This window comes from Convolutriloba macropyga, chromosome 6 (genome assembly GCF_964194025.1).
Source record: "Convolutriloba macropyga chromosome 6, txConMacr16.3, whole genome shotgun sequence".
NCBI classification, from domain to species: domain Eukaryota; kingdom Metazoa; phylum Xenacoelomorpha; order Acoela; family Convolutidae; genus Convolutriloba; species Convolutriloba macropyga.
Window position 1 is genome coordinate 3,594,366 of NC_134473.1, and position 23,998 is coordinate 3,618,363.

A 23,998-nucleotide genomic window follows, 5' to 3' on the forward strand; every position below is an offset into this window, starting at 1 on the left:
TAGTAAAATTCCACCTGGAGATTTTTTCCAAGAGACATTTTTACTTAATTCTCACATTTTTTAAGCTCAGAGGAAATTAAAATACTGCATTAAAAAATCTGGAAATCTTATTAGCTCAATTGCCTCTATAATCAGGATTTGCCTTTTGACGGTTGTTTTTTGTCTTTGACTCAGTTGAAAGAACTCAAATCGACTCTTCATAGGATCCATAACAAACAAACGTTTGAAAACATAGAAACCCTTTCGGAAAGATAACATCAAAACGAAGTACACAAAGCCAATAATACTAGTATTATAATACAATATTACCACATAGAAAAGTGAAACACTAATTTCCAAAAATTTTGAATACCTTAAACTTTGAACTTGATGCACTATGGGTTACAGGGTTTTAACACTGGAAATTTTCCAAATCGGCCAAATGAATGTAGAAGTATACTTGTCAGTTTGACTATGGTATCGAAGCTCCTAATCTGATTTCTACTGTCAGTGTTGTCGGTTTTTATGGTAGCAAAAATCAAAATTAGTTGTGTTAACTGTTACTTAATGTGGCCATGACTTAAAGGTATCTCCAAATTAGTTATTTTACAATATTTAATGTTCATTAGCCGAATATTCTTCAGAGAAATTTAATCATTTAAAGAGTTGCACTGACCTATCTTTTCAAAAATTACTGGTAAAATATGTCAACACACCAAAAAAATGAACATTTTTACCGACAATTTAAGTAAAATGAGCAATAAATCTTATTCTGAAGCTGTGATTGGCCAATTTAAAACACTATTCTGTAAGCGGACAAGTATACCTTAGTTTTTTTATCAACTAGTGTAACGGAGGGCTTTACGTGGTTGGACTGCATTTAATCGCATCTGGCCATGCCTCGCGGGCCATGGTCATGCCTCAACGGTCTGTGGGAGTTGATATGAATCTATCACAACCGAACTAATGATTTATAAACCAATTAGACTTTTATTACCAATTATGATAAAAACTGTCGTCTAAATTTTCTCATTTTTTCCTTGTCGGCTAAACGACCTGTCCGCCAATTTTCCTAGCACCAGGAAAATCATGTGTTTTTTCTGTTTTTTTTTCTATAGAACAATGCAAAATTATACTCTTCAGCTTAGAATGCTTGCAGAAGTCGTGCAGTAAAGATTGCATAATAGACCACGTGAATATAGTCTATATAATATAGTAAATTGTATCAAAAAGCTTAGTAAAACCAGAAGGTCTCCTTCACTTTTTTGACACGTATATAGCTGTAGTCTAAATAGATTGTGAGAACGTATTTCAAATGTTTTGCGTTCACAACTATATAACATAACAGCTATTATGACGTAATTATCCCTTGAATACTATTTTTAGATCACAAACTCAAACTCAAACTCAAACATTGACTTTAAAATAGAGGGATAGGCCAAGTTTTCACATTTTTTTTATATTTGGTAATTCAAAGTTAAGCGGTCACCGATTATTGTGTTTTTAATACTAAAAGTAGTCTTTCTTCAAAGTCAATTATCCTTGAATAGTGTTTTTAGATCAAAAATTCAAACACAAACTCAAGACTTCCATTTTTCTGTAGAGCAATTGACCAAAATCACCATTTTAATAAATTTGCTTATCGAAATCCATGCCGCCTCTGAGTTTTGAATACTAAAAAAGAAGCCTTTTTCTTAAAAGTCAATTATCCTTGAATACTGTTTAGATCACAAACTCGAAATCGAACACAATGGTTCAACTTTTAGGTAAAGTGATCGACCATGTTTCACATTTTTATTCTACTTGCTTATCCAAAGCCATACTGTCTCCGGTTGTGTTTTGAACACTAATAGAGAAGAATTTTGTTTCAAATTCCGCGAGAAGTACTTCTCTGGAACCATTTGGTGCCCATTGAGTGTAAACAGACGCTGAAAACAAAAAAAAATTGTTCAGCTAAACACCTAAATTTAATGTTTTTGGTTGAGCTCTCAAATGCGACAAGACTGTGCAAGAATGCAACAAGACTGCGCAACGAGTTTGTGCAGGAATGTTTCATGAGGTTGATTCGTTTTTATTTTTCTTCAGATAAACAATGACCAAATGAAATTTAACAAATTAGGAAGAAGTTAATATAACAAAAATTGCAAGATCATGTAGCGCTAAACTTTTGATGCATAGCAAGTTCACAATTACAGTCTCAGCTTTGAACACATCGTGAGCCGAAGCTAAGGTTAATATGAAACTCAACAAACGCATTGTCCTTCTGGCAAGCTATCCCAGCAGTTTTCTGTCTATACAAGTTTTTGAAACGTAGGGATTCGGAAAATTTGTGTAATTCCTGACAACTGAAACAACAGGTGGCTCTGAATAAACATACGAAAACAACTATATAGTGTAAAACCTGTTTTTTTGATAATGTAGGTACGTTGTAAAGTGTTTGTTTCCATTAAGGTACACACTATAGAATTTTTGAAGCAAGCAATTTTTGAATAAAGTATAAAAAAAAGTTGCACTTCAAAAAAAGAACATATCAAAAAAACTCCTAAAAATTAGACTGGTTCGCTAAACAATAAAACCCTACATTGATTTAATTAATTAAGTACCACATAATATACCATACCATGGATTTCTTAATTGTTAATTAAGAAATTAACATTGAGTTGAAAATTACTGAGTTAACGTATACAACATAGCTTCAGCGTTTTTTATATCTTCAAAAAAACTTCAAACACTTCATGAATTGTTGAAAATATTAGCGGCTAAATTCTGTCGGTCTGTGTCAGTCAGGACACATTACCTTGAGATAGAGAAAAGCTTCTGTTGTTTATGCTCAGCGAGTCTCCTCTAGAGATAAGAATTGTTTTCATTTTTTAGAGAAACAGAAACAGCTTTTTGTAGATTGTTAGTAAACAAATGGTAACATTTGAAGGTATTAAAAGGAAGTAGTAGTAGGTACTAGTGTAACTTAGAACAAATAAGTAGTTGTAGTAGATATTAATAGTATCTAGTAGTAGTTGTAGGTAGTACTAGTAGGTAGCAGGAGTAGTAGTAGGTACTAATTGTAGATAGTAGTAGTAGGCAGTAGCAGTAGTAGGTAGCAGTAGTGTTGTGTTCAATTCCGAAATGTTCGCCAGGCTTCATAACCCAATATGTTATACAGACTCTGTTGTTTTAAATTTCAAATTCCTTTGGATGTTACTCTTTCCGATGCTCTATCAAATATCGTTACGGTGATGTTATTTTAAAACGTCGACAGAACAATAAGTAATCCAAAATTTTAACACAGGGTTACTGAATGCACAGAAAATTTGATTCAAGAAAGAACAATAATGAACTCATTCGATTTTTATTGGCTTGAGGTGCTCTGATATTTTACTTCCAGTGTTTAATAGTTGAGTGTATGTATATTCAGTATGCTGGAACCATTTACTGAAGAAGAGATTCGCTTTTGTTTAAGATTTCAGTCAAAGCACGCATTATCCGTTAGTGTTATTCCCAATACGCAAACAAGACTTATTCGCTACTGAAGCTGTTTCTAGCAACCCCCCGCAGATACAAAGCTTGTGTTCTTTCTTGCTTAATTGATCAAGTGGCTAATTAACTTTTGAAAATTTAGCTATTTTTACAGTTCCAGTGGAAACTACTCTTCTTGTACATCATTACACTATTTGTTTGATTCAAGCTGTTGACGAATTCCTATCATTCTACTTTATTTAACTGACACGTTCAGCTGCTCCTGCATATCATAGTTTTTCCAGCAAATTTTTCGGTTTTTTACAGAATTTAATCTTTTTACTTAGCTCAATTTATTGTTTATCTCTCAACAATTTATCTCAAATAATTTTTTCCTGTAAAAAATCTTGCTCAATCCTAGAAGGGTAGCTGAATGCGTATAGAGAAATTTGTTGCAACATTTTATCATTTTCTTCTTCTGTGTTGCAACATTTTATCATCGTTTCTTCTGTGTTGCAACATTTTATCATTTTCTTGCCAAGGAGTAAATGACAAAGAGCATGAATTTGTTTTTTTAAGAAAAATCTTAATAGTTTTTTATTATGGTAGCTAGATAGGAGAAGATATTTCAGTTTTCAACAAAGCATGCTCAGAACATCAAAAAGTTGTTTTTGTCTTCTGTGTTGCAACATTTTATCATTTTCTTGCCTAGGATTAAAAGACAGAGCATGAATTTTTTTTCGTAAAAAATCTTGATAGTTTTTAATATGGTAGCTAGATAGGTGTAGAAAATTCAATTTTCAACAAAGCATGCTCAGAACATCAAAAACTTGTTGTCGTCTTCGTTTGTGACATTTTGCTTGCCAATGCTTAATGGGACAGAGTTTAGCTACGCTGAAGGTCAAAATCCGTGTGCAAGATATAATATTATTGGATCGTGGAGACAAATAACAACATTCTTCAAGGCAATTAAATTGCCCTCCAGGAACTTATCTCCCCCCTCTCTCTCTATCTCTCTCCCGCTCTCTATCTCTCTCTCTCATCGGATTGCAAACATATACATACATAAATACATGAACACATTCAGACATATATACATACATTTCACTGTATAGATATAGAAAAACATACACACATAAAACCAAGAACGTCTTGACATATACACACATTTACAATTTCTACCCACAGACATACACTTCCTGCTTATACTCATAGAAACATAATACTAAACTTAAGCACAGTTTTATTTACTTATAAACAGATATACACTTTCATTTATACTTTCATTATACACATGAATACGCATAATTATATAAATAAAACTCTCATTCTTTCGTTTCTTTCGATTGTTCATTCCTACATAAACATTAAAATTTTGAACACATGTAAGCAAATATACGTACTTGTTTTGATAGAAAAATACATAGTTACACATGTATATAAAAAAAATAAAGCCAAGCTTTCCACATCACACTGAACATTTGCAAAAGTATTGTCAACAAAAACTGCTTCTGAATGCTCTTTGACTTCTTTCAGACTACTTCAAAAACTGAGTTTTTCATGTCCTATTTGGTTGAACAAAATGAAGTCCACAAAAACCATTTTTGAAAGCTCCTTCATTGCGAAAAATCCATTTCATGCCATTTTAGGGCTTCAAAAAATTTTTGAAATTTTTTTTAGAAAAATAACGAAATTTTTGTGTGTTTCGACCCCCCATACTTCATAGGTGAATAAAGTGAAGTCAACAAAAAATCACTTTTGAGTGCTCTTTTATAGCGCAAAATCCATTTCAGACCATTTTAGGACTTTGAAAAATTTTGAAAATTTTTTTCAAAAAATTCGAAATTTTGATATGCTTCGACCCCTATACTACTTAGGTGAAAAAAGTGAAGTCAACAAAAAATCACTTTTGAGTGCTCTTTCATTGCGCAAAATCCATTTCAGACCATTTTAGGACTTTGAAAAATTTTGAAAAATTTTCGAAAAAATTAAAATTTTTTGAAAAATTTTAGGCTTCTGGTGTCTTATATTAGGTTTTTTATGTTTTCACCAAAGAGATTTAGTGAGAGTTCAAAACTTAGGTAACACCTAATTCTATATACAGCGAACACTTCAACAGCGGATATCTGCCATGTTACTGGAGGGCGGGGGGTCCGGACCCCCCCCCCCCCCTACAAGAACTCTCACCACCGAAAAACTGATTTTCTCTTAGTGAAAGCAAGTTTTTTGGTTAAGTTTCGCCAGTCAACTTATCCCAAGAACTTCTCTCAGGCTGGCAAAACTTAACCAAAAAACTTGCTTTCACTAAGAGAAAATCAGTTTTTCGGTGGTGAGAGTTCGTGTAGGGGGGGTGTCCGGACCCCCCCCCCCCCCCTCCAGTAACATGGCAGATATATATACTACTATCGTTGCTATTTTCCGGCAATCTGCCGGCTATGTTTTATAGCTGCGAAGCTGTAAGCTGAGCGTCGCTATATTGCGGTACTCTTGATTTTTTGTTTTGTCGTTTGGCGCTTTTTCGTTTCTCATTTGTTCGTTTCACATTCTTTCACTTGACTTGTTCAGTGACTTTTCACTCTTGATTTCTTGCTTTTTGCGTGACCTCAATTGCTCGCATTCAGAGTTTGTCTTGCTAAAACAAAAATGATGGTAAGATAAGAGGTCACATGGGTCTGATAGCCGAGTGGTTAATGCTTCCAATTCTTACCCCGTGCAATGGTTGTTGTATGAACCTCTGAGTTGTCAAAACAGCCCCTTTGAATTTAATTTTCTAAAATGGCCACGATAAATTTTTTCCAACTCCTTTCTGTATCTGTTTCTATCTGTATTTTTTAGCACGCAAGTCTCTTTAGCAGCTATTCCGGCAAACTACTGGCTGTGATCCGAAGTTTTGTAAGGGCTTCTTGAGCGTATTAAAACACCTTTTTGACATGCAAATCTTGTTAATTGTTCTTGAACGAAGCTATAGCAATTATTGTGAACGTGTTTGTCTTTTATATGCAAAATTTTCGCTTGACGGTTTTGACTTTTCGAGTGACTGTTACGCCCCTGACTTTTTGCGTTTCGCGTGATCTAAAATTCTCTCTGACTCACAATTTCAAGCAGCTGAACTCAATTGGCGGCTATTTAATAATAAAAGTCAAATGAAAAGTGCGCCGAAACTGGTGCCATTTTTCACTTTAAATCTTAATAGTGGTATATCTTAACCTCTAATGTTGTTATTTGAAGCCCACTATTGAACTTCTTAGTCCGATTTAGGCTCCCCATCCCCTCTCCCCTCCCCCCAGACTGAAGCAGTATGCAATTGATTAGAGCTCCCACTAGTCGTTCGAGAGCAATTCTTCAGTCGTTTAGTCGGTTATGTTTTCGTGTCTTCAAATTACTTCTTTGCTTAAATTACTGAATTTTTGACAAAACTTCGAGAGCAATTTTTTCAAGGTTAGTCGGTTTATGTTCTATTTTAATTTAAAAAATCATTTCGGGTTTTGCGTTAAGCTTTTCAGCCTCAAATTTTTTTTCAGGCTCAAAATTTAATGAGCACAAATTACTTAATCATGTGGTGCTTAATCATGAGAATAGTTATGTACGTATCTGTTTAGTAGCATAGCACGACTTTGCGCTCTCAAACAGAATTATTTCTCGTGCGTTTTATTTTTTGTAATTTGGGTTTCGTTGATCTCGGAGCTACATTTTTGTTAGATTTTGAATTGACATAAAGTTCTTCTCGACTTTCAGTTTTAATAGTTTACCAGCACAGCTATTAAATTTTTAATCTGTAAATTCAAAAAATAGTGAACTATTTTATCGAATTGGGCCGCAGAACTTAAACCATGTTATCTTTTTAATAGCCGCCTACTTCTCAGCAAGCTATGGCTCTCTTTTTTACAATTCAAAGAATTTGAATTGCATTCATGTGCTGTCTTTTTTTAAAGATCTGTTCACACTTTTTTCATCCCCTTCTTGTCAATGAGAAGTCTAATCTGAGGTGTGATTTTAATCACGCTGGAGTTTTAAGGGAAGCGAAAAGCCAATAGTAGCCGTGACAGTGTTTCAAACTTCTTTGAAATCAATTTTCAAAAAGGTGTTTAAAGAGATTTTTGGGTTTTGAATGCAATCTTTTTACGTGCGACAATTTGTCTTGTTTTTGCTGTCTTTTCATTTTCTCTGCAACTGTTTTTGAAAGGTGATATTTGTGTTGCAAAAGGGAACTACTGGTTTTCAGGGCTTAGGCGCTGTTTGTCTTCATAAAATATAAGTGATTTTTTAGATATTGCCTGTTTTTGTAGTTCTTTGTTTCTTATTTGGTTTCTTTAACGAGGGTTCTCATTGGCTCTCCTTTGAGGTTAATCGATTTCAATTAAGTGATTTGAATAGAAATCGAACCGTTTGAACGAATTTGACACTACTTGTTTTTGTAAAAAATAATAAAGATTTTTTTGGTTTTCCTCTTTTATGGCTTTTTTGTTCTATAACTCAGCCTCATTGTGCTCAGCTGTAAGTGGCTCACTTATGAGTCAGCATTTGAATCAACTGAAACGTTTTGATTCATTTGTAATGGTTTTTAGTACTTTGACAAGACTTGCATTCAAAAAATTTTTATTTTGGCCGTTTTTCAATGTCTAGTTTTTCTGTCACTTCGTCTCATTAACGATAGATCCCATTGGCCATTTCTTTAATTCTTTTTGAGTTATTATATTTTTTTATTTGAAACCTGAAGTTTTTATCAAATTTGACAAAGCTTGTTTTTGAAAAACTTCTTATAGTTTTTTAGATTTTGCGAATTCTGGTAGTTTTATTCGTTTTATTTTGGGAACTCTGGTAGTTGTTTCAGTTGTTTTGTTAACTACTCTCGCTGATGATATGGTAATAGGTTCTCTAATTAGTCCCGTTTTATTCTTTTTGTTTGCTTCATTCATAGCTAACAGTTTTACGATTTTGACACAACTTCTTTTGAAATAATTGTTGTATTTTACCGTTCGGTCCCTTAGTCAATAAAAATAGCTCACAGTTGCTCTTTGATTAGGCGTAGTTGAATCCATTTAGGGGATTAAATTTACTGCTAATATCTGCTCATTTGTTTTTTTAATAATTTTTGTACTTCTGATTGTTGTCTGCCTTTGTTGCTACTTTTTTTCTTGAGGTCCAATTATTTATCGTTTTTAAGTTAAATTGATATATGCTTTCTATCTATAGACAGGAAAGAAATTGAAGACTTCAGGTTTTCTTGGCATGTTTCAACTGAAATCGATCGTGAAAACGCGTTTTTGCCAAATATTTGTTGTTCGTTCACTTCGTCTCTCAGTGGTTTTCTATAAAGTTGGCGTTTTCTGTCTTAAGCCACCGTTATGTAAAGGTCTTTTGAATTTGACGTTTGACATATGTCTTCGTAAACCCTATTGCTCTAAAAGTGAAAGGAAATAGTTTTCAGATTTTTAGAGTATTCTGTTTACTTTCGTGGACCTCTTGGTTTATGACTTGCTAATTATCGGAAGCTGCTATTTTGAGGAGGCTCATATTGTTGTCTTCTGTTGGTTCAATTCTTTGAGCTCTAAATCAGAACGTGTCCTGCTATGTTTTTTATTTCGTCGAATGAAAATGTTTTGTTTTACCTCATTTTGCAGCTTTTTAGTAGCCGGTGTCAGCCTGTGAGGAGGCTCATAGTGTTTTCTTCTGTTTGTTCAATTCTTTGAGCTGTAAATCAAAACTTGTCCTGCTATGTTTTTTAATCCGTCGAATGAAAATGTTTCGTTTTTAATTCATTTTGCCGCTTTTTAGTAGCCTTTGTCAGCCTGTAAGCGGCTCTTATTTAGGCGCTCTCCTTTTTTAAATCACATTTTTCGTTTTACATAAGTCACGATTTTCACGCTTGACTTCTGACTTACTTCACTCACTGTTTCAACTGAATGGATTTTAAATTCTTTCGTGCATTGAAGCATGCAAGTAGTGAATACGGTCAAAGTCAAGAGCAAAATCAATAGATAAAGCCCGGTCATTATCTCATAGTGCATTAGGTTATCAAACGTCATTAAAGCGATTGCTAGCTGTCATTAGTATTATGCTTGATAGCATTCAGTTTAGAACCTGAATTAAGAATCTAGAATTAAGAATTTAGAATCTAACGGAATATGCAAAATTTGCACAAACAAAACTGACACTTAAAAAATTTCTCTCAATTTCTATCTCTTATTTCTTTTTCTGTTTCAATTCCAATGTGCGTCAAGCGGGTCAACGGCGGCTATTTTCCGGCAATTTAAAATGCGGGATGTGTTTCAACTTTTTGCGGGAAATCTTTGACTTCTCTTGGTTAGTTTTATTCTGCTCAAAGTGCTCTTAAACAGCAGTTGCTCAGCAGAGCGATCTATAATGAACGGAGTCATAAAAAGGAACCAAAATTGAAACGACATGAACCCTTAAAGCACAATTTCAGATGCTCGCCAATTGAACTTTTTTCTTACAAGTATTAGTTAACATCTCTAATACTTATTGGTGGTGATACGAGACCCTGCATCCTCTCTTTAAGTACCAGGAGGGAGTATGTCTAACAGCAAAATGAAGTCAAAATAGGTCACACTTTAAAAAAGTTTTCTTACTTCAATTCTTACTTCAATCAGTTTTTTTCCATTTTTTCTGTTCTTTCAATCGAAGTTATGGTAATCAATGACGGCTATTTTCCGGCAATCTGCCGGGTATGTTTAGCTTGTCGGTTGGTACCATATTTCTAAACACGGCGGGTCTTTTTATGCAGGGGCTGTTTTACTAAATCATGGCAACGTTGATTTTAAATGAGTTATAAATTTTATTAAATAAAAGTGCAACTGCTGATTGCATTCTTAAGCGGAGCCACTCGAATAAAAATTTTACCTAGAAAGTTGAATTTTTTTCCTATCGTTCATATTATTTCCTGTTTTGTCCTACGACGAAGTGGCACTCTGTTTCAGTCTGGCCCTGAAGTGGCTGGTTCGGATGATGATGAATCGGCCGGATTCCAGTTTGCAGTGAAGCCAGACCAGGACGAGGAATTCCTCGCTAATCAGGTTGAGGACGACGCCATTGACCAGTCACAGAAAGCACCTCATCCTCTCGTAAGATATTAATATCTATATACGTGTAAATTATGCACTTTCATATGATCATATCACGAATACCGGAATTAGTCCAATCCAAAGTTGGAAAGGGTGGCAATGTTACCATCTATCATTGATGCACCCTTATAATGGCCTATATAAATTGCAATGAAATTAAAAATCATTTTTTGCTTGTTGGTTCATTGCGCTCAATTGAAGTTTGAGTTGAGGTCTGTCCCAGTATAGCCCCCACACGAAATTATAGCCCTCATTTTGGTATAATTATAGCCCCAATTATGGGGTGGGTGTGGTCTATAGGTTATATTACCACTAAGCGGGGGGGGGGAGAGGTGTGTCTGTGGGAAAGACCCGAAGTTTGCACCAAATGTTTGGGCCCTGTTGCTCTTTCAATGCAATGTCTCTAATGACCTATTAGATGGTCGTTGATTGATTTAGTTAGGAGTTTAAACTTGTTGCCATTGAATTGAATTAAGGGTACTGGAACTGTTCATAACTGACTAAAGTATGGTTTTGTTCGTTTTGAATAGGAGACTACTGAGGCGGTAAGTTTGTTAATGTGTGTTAGAATGGAGTACCATTACCATACGTGCACGAATGTATGGGTTCCAAAAATGATGTTTAAATGTTGCTTGCTAAATGTATTTTTAGCTGAACCCGGGCAAATGTCGCTTTGCGTGGAATTAAAGTTTTCCGTGTTCTGTAAAATATAGTTTGCCATCACAAAAATTGCTGGTCACTAATTTGTGAGAATCATGACCTTCGTCTAGCTCTAATTAGGTTTATGTATGTGTTCGTTATATGCATAATATTAACATGTTTGCGTTTACGGACAGTGACCTGCTTAGTGATTTAGGAATTTCCCACAAAATGAAATTTGTAGCAATTATATTTTTTTCCTAGTCTTTTTTTAGGTCGACCGCTATTTCTTTTATTTTTAGCTCGGAGCTTTTATATGATCCTAATTGAGTTATTTCTGAACGTGTAATTTTTCACTCTTCTACATTAAATCGGGGAAACAATTCGTTGCACAAGTTTTTAATTGCTCCGAAGGAGGTGTTTATTTTTGGTGCAATATTTTTCATGACAGTTTTTACATTTTTGAGTGATTTTTAATTGCTCTTGAACGAAGTTCATAGCAATTATTGTAAACGTGTTGGTCTTTTTTATGCAAATTTTGCGCTTTTCTTCTAGAACATTCTTTGACTTCTCAAGTGACTTTTTCACGCTTTCGTTCTTCATTTTTGAGTGAATTTTAATTGCTCGTGAACGAAGTTCATAGCAATTATTGTAAACATGTGTCTTTAATAGCCGCCTCATCTTCTCAGCCGGCTATTATAGCGCTCCTTTTTTTTTTTACTTCGTCGAATAAAAAAATTTTTCGCTTTACCTCATTTTGCCGCTTTTTCAACATTTTGCGTGATATTTTTTTGACTTCTCTAGACTAGTTTCTCTCTTCTCTCATTCTGCTAAAAGTGATTTTGAACATCAGTTGCTCAGCAAAGCAATTCAAAATGAACAGAGTCAGTATAAAAAATTGAAGTCAGAAGTAGAAACGGGATAAACCCATAAAGCCCAATTTTAGATGCCCGCTTTTTGAACGTCGTTCCTATAAGTCTTAGTTACCATCTCTAATGCTTATTGGTATTGATAGTAGCCCCTGTAGCCTCTCTCTAAGAAACAGAAGTACGTTATCTTCAACTACGAAATGCCATCAAAATAAATAGAACTTGAAAAATGTTTTTGTACAAAAATTTTTTTCAATATCTTCTATTCTTTCAATCCCAATCATGCTTATTGGAATCAACGGCGGCTATTTTCCGGCAATCTGCCGGGTATGTTTTTTATGCAAATCTTTCGCTTGACAATTTTGCGCTTTTCGTCTAGAACGTTCTTTGACTTCTCAAGTGACTTTTTTACGCTTTCGTTCATCATTTTTGAGTGATTTCTAATGCTCTCACTCCGAAGTAAAGCTTGTTGCTAATATGAACTCGGTTGCAGCATAGCAAAAACAAGGGACCTGATAGCCGAGTGGTCAGTGCTTTCGAATCCCGGCGGAGTCCAATGTTTTTCTACCCGCCTGTCGTTCGAGAGCAGTTCTTCCGACATTAGTCGATTTATTAATAGCCGCACAGCGATAGCTGGGGCTATAATCGGCCTTCTCTTGGTTTTTTACAATTCAAAGAATTTGAATTGTATTGGGGCGCTGTCTTTTCTTTGTTTAAGATCTGTTCACGCATTTTCATGATTTTTGAAGTCAAATTGGAGTAGTGATTTTGGTCTTTCCGAAACAGGAAGTGGAGCGAAAAAGCGAGTGGTTTTGCGGCGTGAAATTTTCGCTTCAAATTTAAAGTAGAGTGAGAAAACGGTGTTTGAACAAAAATTCGCTTTCTCGCTAGTGGTTTTTTGTTCACATGCGGCAATTTCACTTTGATTTTTACAGTTTTTTCAATTTTTTTCTAAATGGTTTTCCCAATCCATTCATAGTCCGTTCTTGGTCTAGTTTTCTGTTAAGTCAATGAAAATTCTTTGAATTGTACGTCAGGACTTGTCCTGCTATGTTTTTTATTTCGTCGTCATGATTTTTGTTACGACCATATGACGTCACAGCCACTTTTTGTTCATTCGTTCATGCAATTTCAACTGAATTGCATGTGTGACGTCATTTTTTACTTTTAGTAGAGCGAGTTTTTTTGTTCATGCGCGTGATTAAATTTTTGGTCACACTTGACTTACCTCACTCTCAAAAATGACTTCCTCAATTTGAAATTGACTTTTATTTACTTTAAGTCAAAGAGATAAGGTCAAATGGGTGTGTGTCACTCTAAATGCAGGTTATTTGAGATCAGCTAATAGAGGCAGCAATAACATACAGATTTTTAATCAAAATATAACAGATCAGCCTTCAATGAAAAGACGAATTTTTTTGGTCTGTCTTTTTACTGTTTTTTTTAGACTGCCGATCTACGAATCTATTGCGGCTATTTTCTGGCAATCTGCCAGCTATGTTGTTTACTTACGTCTTTAACTTGTTTTGCAAAATCCAAATTGTTGTTCTCTCATTCGCAATTTTACGCAGCTGAGCTCATCTGGCGGTTGGCTGCTAAAAATCAAATGATGTCTATTCAAGCCTCTTAGTGAACATGTTTCCTATTTCCACCTTCCCCGGCAAGCCACCTCCTTCCCTCTTGTACCGTAGATACTTGAGTTCTGAATAGCCAATGTCGACCTCTCAACGGCTATGTATTAGGCGCTTTCTTTTATAAACCTTTTTTTTACATAAGTGACCACTTTCACGTTTGAATTCTGGCTTACCTCACTCACCACTGCTTCAACTGATCCGAATTTAGAATTCATTCAGCAAATTCACGCAAATACATTGTCAGAAAGCAATGAATAAGAAAACAGAAAAACAAATAAAACCCAGGCACTATGTATCTAAGTTCCTTAGAGTATACTGCTAATTGCTCTCGAAGAGAAGCAATTATTGTAAGCGTGCCTTTTTTATGCAACATTTTCGCTAGACCGTTTTTTAGTTTTTCGCTGACTTTTACGCCCTGGACTTTTTGCGTTTTGTGTGATCTAAAATTTTTTCTTAATCGTAATTTCAAGCTGCCGAACTCAATTAGCAGCTTTAATACTAAACGTCAAATGATAAGTGCACTGAAACTGGCACCATTTTAAATCTTAACAGTGGTATACATGAAGCACGTTGCAATTGATTAGAGCTTCCACTATTCGTTTGAGGGCAATTTTTCCGACTTTAGTCGGTTATGTTTGGTATTAGTATTAAGGTTATTTTCCTCCAATTGAGAAGCGGAATATACCACATCTATCGAATCTATTGAAACTACATTCCAAATTGGAATACTTTTGACACTTGGGGGAGAAAATGAAGCTGTCATCAATTTTTCTTTATTTTTCAATCCCAACATTGGTCATTGGATCAACAGTGGCTATTTTTGGCAATCTGAGGCTATGTATGTGCATGTTAACTTAAATGAATTTTTATTAATAGCCGCCTCAGCTTCTCAGCCGACTATTATAGTGCTCCTAATTTTTTGTTGAATAAAAATTTTTCGCTTTACCTTAGTTGACAGCTTGTTCAACATTTCGTGTGAAATCTTTTTGACTTCTCTAGGCTAGTTTTGCTCGTCTCTCATTCTTCTAAAAGTGTTTCCAGACGGCAGTTGCTCAGCAAAGCAATTCAAAATGAACAAAGTCAGAATGAAAAAACGAAATCAGAAATGGAAACGTGATAAACCCACAAAGCTCGATTTTCGATGCCCGTTACTCGAAATGTGTTCTTAGCTACCATCTCTAATGATTATTGGTATTGATTTTAGCCCCTGTGTGGTCTCACTACCAAACAGGAGAATGTTCAGCTCCAAAATGACATCAAAATAGTTTACACTTTAAATTTTTTCTCTTCTTTCAATCCCAATCTTGGTAATGGGAATCAACGGCGGCTCTTTTTCGTCAATCTGCCGGGTATGTTTGTTTTTTCATACTATTTATTATCAATTCAGTTTTAAAATCATTCAATCAATATATGTAACATGATTTTGCAAGGGTCATAGATATCCGTCAAGCGCGCTTCTCAGTGTTTCCATTCATCACTTGTTCTCTAACTGTCAAACCTTGTAAACTAGGTGCAATTTTTCAGTGATATTTTGGCAGCTAATTATGTCCAACTAAGGAATAGGAATGAAACGACCATAATAAACATTATCAGCAGAGGGTGTTTTGAAATCGGCTGTTATTTGTACTAGAATTAAGAAACTAAGAAATGAATTCACGCATATTTAAAAGCGTCTAAAAATTAGCCAAAGGTCACCACATATGTAATTAATTGCTCTATAACGAAGGTTGTAGCAATTATATTACTCCTGCTGGTCTTTGTTTATGCGATTTTTCGCATTTCAGATTTTTTGTCTGACTCATTTGACTTTCCGTCCTCAAAATGGGATAAACAGGTAGCGCCCAGTGGGCATTAAATTCTCTTAGAGCCTTTTTTAGCTCACTAGTCTCAAAGCATGCGATTCAGAGAAACTGTTTTGGAGACTTATACTTTGGAGTGAAGGGCGGTTCTTAGGGGTACCCCCAACAACCCCCCCCCCCCCCCCCCCCCCGGTGCGCCCACCTCACACCACTTCAATTAAGCTAAAGCTAGCCTCACTAAACCGTAGCTAGCTACTGACGAAGCCAACCGCTCGCCGGTCGTTTGAGAGCAGTTCCCTTCGACGTTAGTTCGCTCGGTTATGTTTATTAAACTAAAGTAATAGTTAAGATTATTGGGATTAATTTAAGTTATAGTTGTAGAAATTTATTTTTATTCCAACTCAAAAATGATGAGCTGTATATACTTATGATGAGCTGTATGTATGAGTCATATGTACATGTTAATTGAAGTGAAGATTCTAATGATTAATTGCTCTTGAACGCAGTTCATAGCAATTATTGTAAACGTGTGTGTACGCAATTTTACGCAAAATTTTCGCTTGACATTTTGACTTTTCGAGTGACTTTTACGCCCTTGACTTTTTGCGTTTCGCGTGATCTAAAGTTCTCTCTCTATCACAATTTCAAGAAGCTGAACTCAATTGGCGGCAATTTAATACTAAAAGTCAAATGAAAAGTGCGCCGAAACTGGTGTCATTTTTTTAACTTTAAATCTTAATAGTGGTATATGTTAACTTCTAATGTGGTTCTTTGAAGTTCACTATTGAACTTTTTAGTCTCATTTAGGCTCCCCCTTCCTACTCCTGCCCCCACGACTGAAGCAGGCTGCAATTGATTAGAGCTCCCATTAGTCGTTCGAGAGCAATTCTTCCGACGTTTAGTCGTTTGTTATTTATTACCTAATTGTGATCTTATTAATATGTTTTTAATTCATTTATATAACGCACGTCTTTTAGTGGTCGTATATCTCTGCCCTTTGTTCTATGGTCAGTTTTCCAATTTATCAATTGTCCGTACAGCTTCAAAAATTTAACTTGGGTTTTATTTCTTCTGTTGCCGAATTCGTTAGTGTCGAATTCGTTAGCTGCTCTGAGTTACTTATTCCTGTAACTCCGAAGACTAACTTAGGTTTGTTGTGCATAGCACTCGTCGTATAAGATGTTTCGGCAACCCAGACTCAGTGACGCTAAATTTCAATCGAGTCTGCCGAATCGATCGAGAGCAGTTCGCCCGATGATGTTTGGATATCAGAGGATTTTTTAAAAAATCATTTTAGCAATTAATACTGTTTTTGGCTTGAAGTATAGATTTCATCGTGTTGGGATTTTGCTTGACGCCATTTGGAGGAAAAGGTTCACTCTCTAGGTGCTACCTTCCTTTTGTTGTCTTTTGCTGCATGTCACTGTTTTTAAAGAAGTGAAATCTGAAAAAAATATATATTTTTGTAGGTTTTGTATTTTTTGTTCTTTGTTTTGGTTTATAATGGTTAGTCTTGTTAGTATCAAACTATAATTTTTAACTTAGCTTTGATTCACTTGATTAATTGCTCTCGAACGAAGTTTGAAGCATTTATTGTAAACGTTTGAACCTTACAAACATTGTTCCTTTTCACGAGTTTCAGTCGCGACTTTAGAGCAATCGAAAAGGTATTCATTGTAATTCTGACACATTTCATGTTTGTATAGGTGAATGATGAGAGCAGTGGTGGGAAAGGTGACTCAGGAGGACAGGAGATTCTGTCTGCTTTACAGAAATGTGCAGTTGCAGGGGCTAATGGGGAGGAGGAGGTAGCGGTTAAATTCGAAGAGAGTGACAGACAGAAGCTGAATGAGCTGCTAAATGAGATCGAACAGATCGCTGAACAGTAAGTACCTGCTGCTTATACCTAAAAAATTACAACTTTTTGAATACAGTGAATATCTACTTTGAGTCGGATTAGGTGTGTTCCGGCTATTTTCTTTAAGTTTTGTTCACACTTTTTCCGACCTTTTCTTGTCTACGAGAGATCAAATTAGCTTACGATCTTTAATTTTTATTAGCTGCGACGCAACAGGTAGGCTATTATTGATCTCGTCGTAATTTTTTTGCAATTCTAAAAATTTTTGAATTGTATTGGTCACTGTCTTTTTTTAAGATCTGTTCACGCTTTAACCTTTTCTTGTCAATGAGAAGTCAAATTGGAGTAGTGATTTTAATCACGCTGGGTATTAAGAAGAGGGAAAAGCGAGTACTTTTAAGACTTGATATTTTTAATTGCTCTTGAACGAAGTTCATAGCAATTATTGTAAACGTGTTGGTCCTTTTTATGCAAATTTTTCGCTTGACCATTTTGCGCATTTCTTCTAGAACATTCTTTGGCTTCTCAAGTGACTTTTTCACGCTTTCGTTCTTCATTTTTGAATGATCTATATTGCTCTCACTCCCAAGTAAACCTTGTTGCTAATATAAAGTCGGTTGCAGCATGGTAAAAATAAGGGCCAAATAGCACAGTCGACAGTGCATATGGTTATGAAGCGGGAGGTCACTGGTTCGAATCCCGGTGGTGTCAAATGATTTCCCACCCGCCTGTGGTTCGAGAGCAATACTTCAGACATTAGTCGGTTTATGTTTTCAAACTGCTGAAAGAGACAGAAGTGAGAGACTGTTTTAAACAGATTTTTGGTTTCTCAGAGCGAAATTTCACGTGCGGAACTTTTTCGCTGCTTTTGTCATTTTTTGACGAACACTTTTAAAAGGTAATACGTGTGTTCAAATAATGCACAGTTGCAATTGTTTAAACACCCCAAAAGACACTTACTTAATGGTATTTCATCAAGAATTAGAAGCTTTTATCTTCATGGAATCTTAGTGATTTTTTAATAGCCGCCCTCAGCCTCTCAAAGGTTATTATTTAGGCCGTCTTTTTTTCAGTTCGCTCTACCTTTTGATCACGTTTTTCGTTTTACATAAGTCACGACGTTCACGTTTGACTTTTGACTTGCCTCACTTACTGTTTCAACTGAATAGTTTTTAAATGCTTTCACTCAATGAATTACGCAAAATAAAAGAGCAATCCATTCATAGTCCCTTCTAAGTCTAGTTTTCTGTGTAGTCAATGAAAATTCTTTGAATTGTATGTCACGACTTGTCCTGCTATGTTTTTTTTTTAATTCGCTCTACCTTTTGATTACGTTTTTCGTTTTGCATAAGTCACAACTTTCACGTTTGACTTCTGACTTAGCTCACTCAATGTTTCAACTGAATGGTTTTTAAATCCATTCACTTAATAAATTACGCAAAATGGTGAATACAGTTCAGGTCAAAAGAGCAAAATCAAAAGAGACGGGTTAAACCTATAAAGCCCGACCATTAAGTCATTGAGAATTAGGTTATCAAAGTTCATTAGAGTGCTTGCTAGCTAACATTGGTATTAAGCTTCTTAGTATATTAGCATTTTAGTTTCAGAATCCAACTGAAACTGAACGACAGATTAGATCACTTTTTGACACTGAAAAAAATTTGTTCAATTTCTCTTCGTTTCTTTTTCTGTTTCAATCCCGATGTGCATCAAGCACGTCATCGGCGGCTATTTTCCGGCAACTTGCCGGCTGCTTTTATTCTTGATTAATAGCCGCCCTCATCTTCTCAGCCGGCTATTATAGCGCTCCTATTTTTTTTTTACTTCGTCGAATAAAAAAATGTTTCGCTTTACCTCATTTTGCCGCCTTTTCAACATTTTGCGTGAAATCTTTTTGACTGCTCTAGTCTAGTTTCTCTCTTCTCTCATTCTGCTAAAAGTGATTTTGAACATCAGTTGCTCAGCAAAGCAATTCAAAATGAACAGTCAGTATAAAAAATTGAAGTCAGAAATAGAAACGGGATAAACCCATAAAGCCCAATTTTAGATGCCCGCTATTTGAACGTCGGTCCTATAAGTATTAGTTACCTCTCTCCAATGCTGATTGTTATTGATAGTAGCCCCTGTAGCCTCTCTCTAAGAAACAGAAGTATGTTCAACTACGAAATGCCATCAAAATAAATCGGACTTAAAAAAAATGTTTTTGTACGAAAATCTTTTTTTTTCAATATCTGTTATTTCAATCCCAGTCATGCTTATTGGAATCAACGGCGGCTATTTTCCGGCAATCTGCCCCCCGGATATGTTTTCAGTTGAAAAGCTCAATGAAGTATAGTTTTAGAATCCAACTGAAACTGCATCGAATTAGAACACTTTTTGACACTGAAAAAAATAGAAAAAAAATCGGTCAATTTATCTTTTTTTCTTCTGTTTCAATGCCAATATGTATCAAGCGTGTCAACGGTGGCTATTTCCGGCAATCTGCCGGCTATGTTTTGTATTTTGCCCGTTTTTGTAGTTATGTTTTTGTTATTTATTCTCATTAATGATAGGTCTCAATCGCTCTCTATTGATATTTTTAATTTACTTGCTCATTTGAATAAAAACCTAAGGGTTTAAACGAATTTGGCACTAGTGTTCAAAAAGTATTTTTAATTTTTTATTAGATATTTTGCTCTTTTATTATTATTTTAAGTTGTTTCACTTAGTCTTATCATGGACAGCATTCATTGAGTCTCTTCTTTGTTAAATTTTGATCAATTCAAACTGTTTCTAACGGTTTTTATATTTGATACCATCTACTTTCATCGTTTTTTATTTGTTCTGTCACTTCGTCCTTTTGTCCGTTTTATAAAGCATTTTTGACGCAGTGTAATTTTTACTTCGAAACCGACGTTTTTTTACTTTAACGCGACTTGTTTTCAATACTTGATTTTTGATTCTCCGAGTTTGTATTTTTTAATTGTTATGTCGCTTAGCCTCTTTGACAGTTCTCTAGGCATTCTAATGAGTCCAGTTTTGAGACTGTTAAATTATTTTTTCACTGCGAAGGTTTTCACGACTTTGTCACGATTTGTTTTTGAAAGCTCTTATTTTTTAGATTGGGTTTTGCCTGTTTTTGTACTTGTTTTCTGCTATTCTGTCGCTTAGTCATTAATCATAATTCTTCACTTAGTCATTAGATAGCCCCCTACTTAGTCATTGCTAATTATAGTTGTTGCTAAAAAATTTTTTTGACTTTGACATTATTTTTTTTAAAAAAAATTAGGATTTCTGAGCGTTGCCCGAATTTTGCTACTTCTTTTTGGCCTTCCCCCATTTGTTAATATGAATGTTAATATGTGCTTTCTATCTTTAGATAGTGCGTTGGTTGTTAAAAAGTTCAAGGTTTAATTCCATGTTTAAATAACTTTGATGCCACTTGTTTTGAGTTACTTTGTAAAACTAGGTTTTTTCCAAATGTTTTTCCCCCTTTTAATTTGGCTCTCAGTGGTTGGATTTTGCTGACTAAACACAAATTGTAAAAATAAATTCGTTAACAAAAATTTGTTTTGCGTTACCTCATTTTGCCGCTTTCGACATTTTGCCGCAAAATCCTTTCTGGGCTAGTTTCCTTCAACCATTCTGCTCAAAGAGCTTTTAAACAGCAGCTTTTCAACAAAGTAATCTAAATTGAATGGAGTCATGAAAAAAATGAAATCAAAAAGCGCAACGGCATGAACACTCTTTTTTTTAGTTGCATTTTCTAATGTTTAATAAGTATTGATACGAGAGCCTGTATCCTCTCATTAAGGATCAAGAGTGTCTAGCTACGAAAGGAAATAAAAGAGTTGGCACTTTAAGAATGTTTGTAAAAAAAGCAGTTTTTCATTTCTTTTTCTGTATTTTCAATATCAATCGGGGTTTTGGGAATCAGTGGCGACTATTTTCCGGCAATCTTTCGCTGGATCGTTTTAGCGCTTTTCTTTTATTCTAGATCATTCTTCGGCTTCTTACGTGACTTCAGTTCCTTCTTACGTGACTTCACACTTCAGTTACTTATTTTTGAGTGATCTAAGTTGCTCTCCTCTGATGTGAAGTTCATTGCTAAATGGCTAAATGCGACGGTGATCATATGGAAATCAAGAATTTGTAGCGGAGTAGTTAAGATGTCACCCTCGAGGGCAGGGGCTCAAACCTCGGGGTTATTTTTTGCACCCTTAAAACGTTTCCAAGCAACACCCCGTTTAAGTTTTCCTCTTCTGGTGATTGAGAGCAATTTATCTGACCTTAATGGCTTTGTTTTTTGGAGAGGAGGAACTTGGATGTTTGTTAGGCCACTCTTTGCTGCAATAATTGAATTAGTTCTAAATAGTTCTCCACAGATTAATGCTCCTGTTTTGCCCTTCTACTGTTAATTGTTTTGCGGTATGTTGCGTGGGTAGTCTTTAATTTAACTGGCACTGTATCGCTGGGGAATAATTGATGGCACGTGACAACTTGAAGAGAATATTGAAATAAAAATTGAATTTGATTCTTCTGTTTTCTCCTTCCCCTTCTCCATGCTGGGGCTACTATTGGCCTTCTCTTTGCTTTTTGTATCAAAGAGTTTGAATTGTTTTGGTGCGCGCTGTCTTTTAAGATCTGTTCACACATTTTTATCATTATATCCGTCGTTAATATCTTTGTTTTTTGGAGAAGAGGAACTTGGATACTTGTTAGGCCACTCTTTTCGTTTGAAGCAGATAATTCAGCGGAGTGTATGTCACTCTGAATAAGTACAAATTGGTTAACATAATGATATTAAGTTTCGTTACGATTTTGAATGGTTCTTTAAGTCGGGTCCGACTGAAATCAAGTTTTTTTTGTAGTCAATATTGGGGAATATGTGTATTTTCTGAATTCTTTACTCTATTTGAATAAGTTCTAAATACTTCTTCACAGATTAATGCTCCTGTTTTGCCCTTCTACTGTTAATTGTTTTGCGGTATGTTGCGTGGGTAGTCTGTATTTTAACTGGCACAGTATCGCTGGTGAATAATTGATGGCACCTGACAACTTGAAGAGATTAAAATAAAAATTGAATTTGATTATTCTATTTTCTCTTTCCCCTTTTACATTTGAACCGTTTTACTCCTTTTGATTAATGGCTGCAAAGCGAATGCTGGGGCTACTATTGGCCTTCTCTTTGCTTTTCTCATCAGAGAATTTGAATTGTTTTGATGCGCGCTGTCTTATAAAATCTGTTCACACATCTTCAAGCTCAAACTGGAGAAGCGATTCTGGTCACACTGAAGCGGGAAGAAAGCACAAAAGCGAGTGATTTTGTGGCGTAAATTTTTTTTACCACTTGTTTTAAATTAGATTGAGAAAACAGTGTTTGAACAAAAGTTGGCCTCCTTGATTGTTAGTACATTGAGTTTTGCTATTTGTTTCCAATTTTGTATCGGAATTTTTCCTAAGTGTTTTTCGCGATCAATTTATTGCTCATTGTGGTTAAAAATTTTCTATTTTTCTTTAACCCAAAGGATTTTGATTAAGAGTGCTGTTTTTCTTCTGTTTTTATAGCTGCGAAGCTGTAAGCTGAGCGTAGCTATATTGCGGTGCTCTTGGTTTTTACAATCCAAGAATTGGATTGTATTGGTGCTCTGTCTTTTTTTTATTTTTGTAAGATGTTTTCACACCTGTTTTCATGACTTTGAGCTTTCAAAACGGGATAAACAGGTAAAGCTCAGCGGGCATCAAGTTTCATTAGAGGCCCGCATTTAGTAGTCCCTCAAGTACTCAGAGTGCTGAAGATACTGGGAAGGCCGTAATTCAAGGTTAAAAGGTCATTTTTGGGAGTTTTTGAGCCTAAATTAATGAAATTGTTGGCACTTTTTCGTCATTTTTTGGATTTTTTGTTAGACCAGTCTGAAATTGAGGTTTATTGAAGTTGAGAAAGGTCCTTTGCAAGACGTAAATGCTTTTTACGGCCACTTTAAGCGCTATATCTATTGCTACTCCAAACATAAACACGGTAATTTATACTCATTTTTTCAAATTGTTTGAAAATTTTTGTCATTTTTTGAGTTGTTTCAGACTTTGATGTCAAAAAAGCTCCTCTGGGAATTAATAATAGGCTATTGCATAGTTTCTAGTCGTAATAAAGTGGTTTTAAACATTTTAACTTCATGAATTTTACCAATTTTTTTCAAATCAAACTTGGTTTTTTCAAATTTTATGACATTGCCCGAGGGGCAAGAAGCCTCATCTAGGGTTTGCTAACAGTTTACTGAAAATATGTTTTGGCCATGGAATGGTATTCATTATTTTAATATCTTTTACCAATTTTTTGATAAAGTTGCAATTTTTTCTTTAAATTTTGAAATTTTTATTCAGTGGCCAGGGAACCTCGCATCAGGTTTGCTAGTATGTTACTACATCGTTCCTAAGGGCAATAAAATAGTTTCCAATTTTTTAATTTTGCAATTGTCGGGAATTTTTTAAATAAAGTTTGCAATTTAAAATTTTCGATTGTTTTCAAATTTTTCGATTTTTTGTCATTCTCTGAGTTTAACTATCTTTACTGGCCAACGAAACTTTTTATGTTGTAGACGGTTTACAAAACAAAACTCCAGAGTCAAAAGACTGTTTTGACCTGTTTTATAGCCCTGTTATTGGAAATTTTCTCTTAGTTTCTTGATGCATTTGTCATATTTGTCCA

General features: G+C 35.0%; 1 protein-coding gene across 3 annotated transcripts in view; it reads left to right on the top strand.

Moving 5' to 3' along the window:
- LOC142341433 (uncharacterized) overlaps positions 1-23,998 on the top strand; it is a 68,699-nt gene that overhangs the window by 28,062 nt on the left and 16,639 nt on the right. For 2 of the 3 annotated variants that reach the window (XM_075392367.1, XM_075392369.1), the window contains exons 5-7: positions 10,371-10,514; positions 11,045-11,059; positions 17,162-17,340. In XM_075392367.1, the coding sequence (XP_075248482.1) occupies positions 10,371-10,514; positions 11,045-11,059; positions 17,162-17,340 (338 nt within the window). The remainder of the gene's footprint in view (positions 1-10,370; positions 10,515-11,044; positions 11,060-17,161; positions 17,341-23,998) is intronic. The other variant, XM_075392368.1, reaches the window with a different exon arrangement.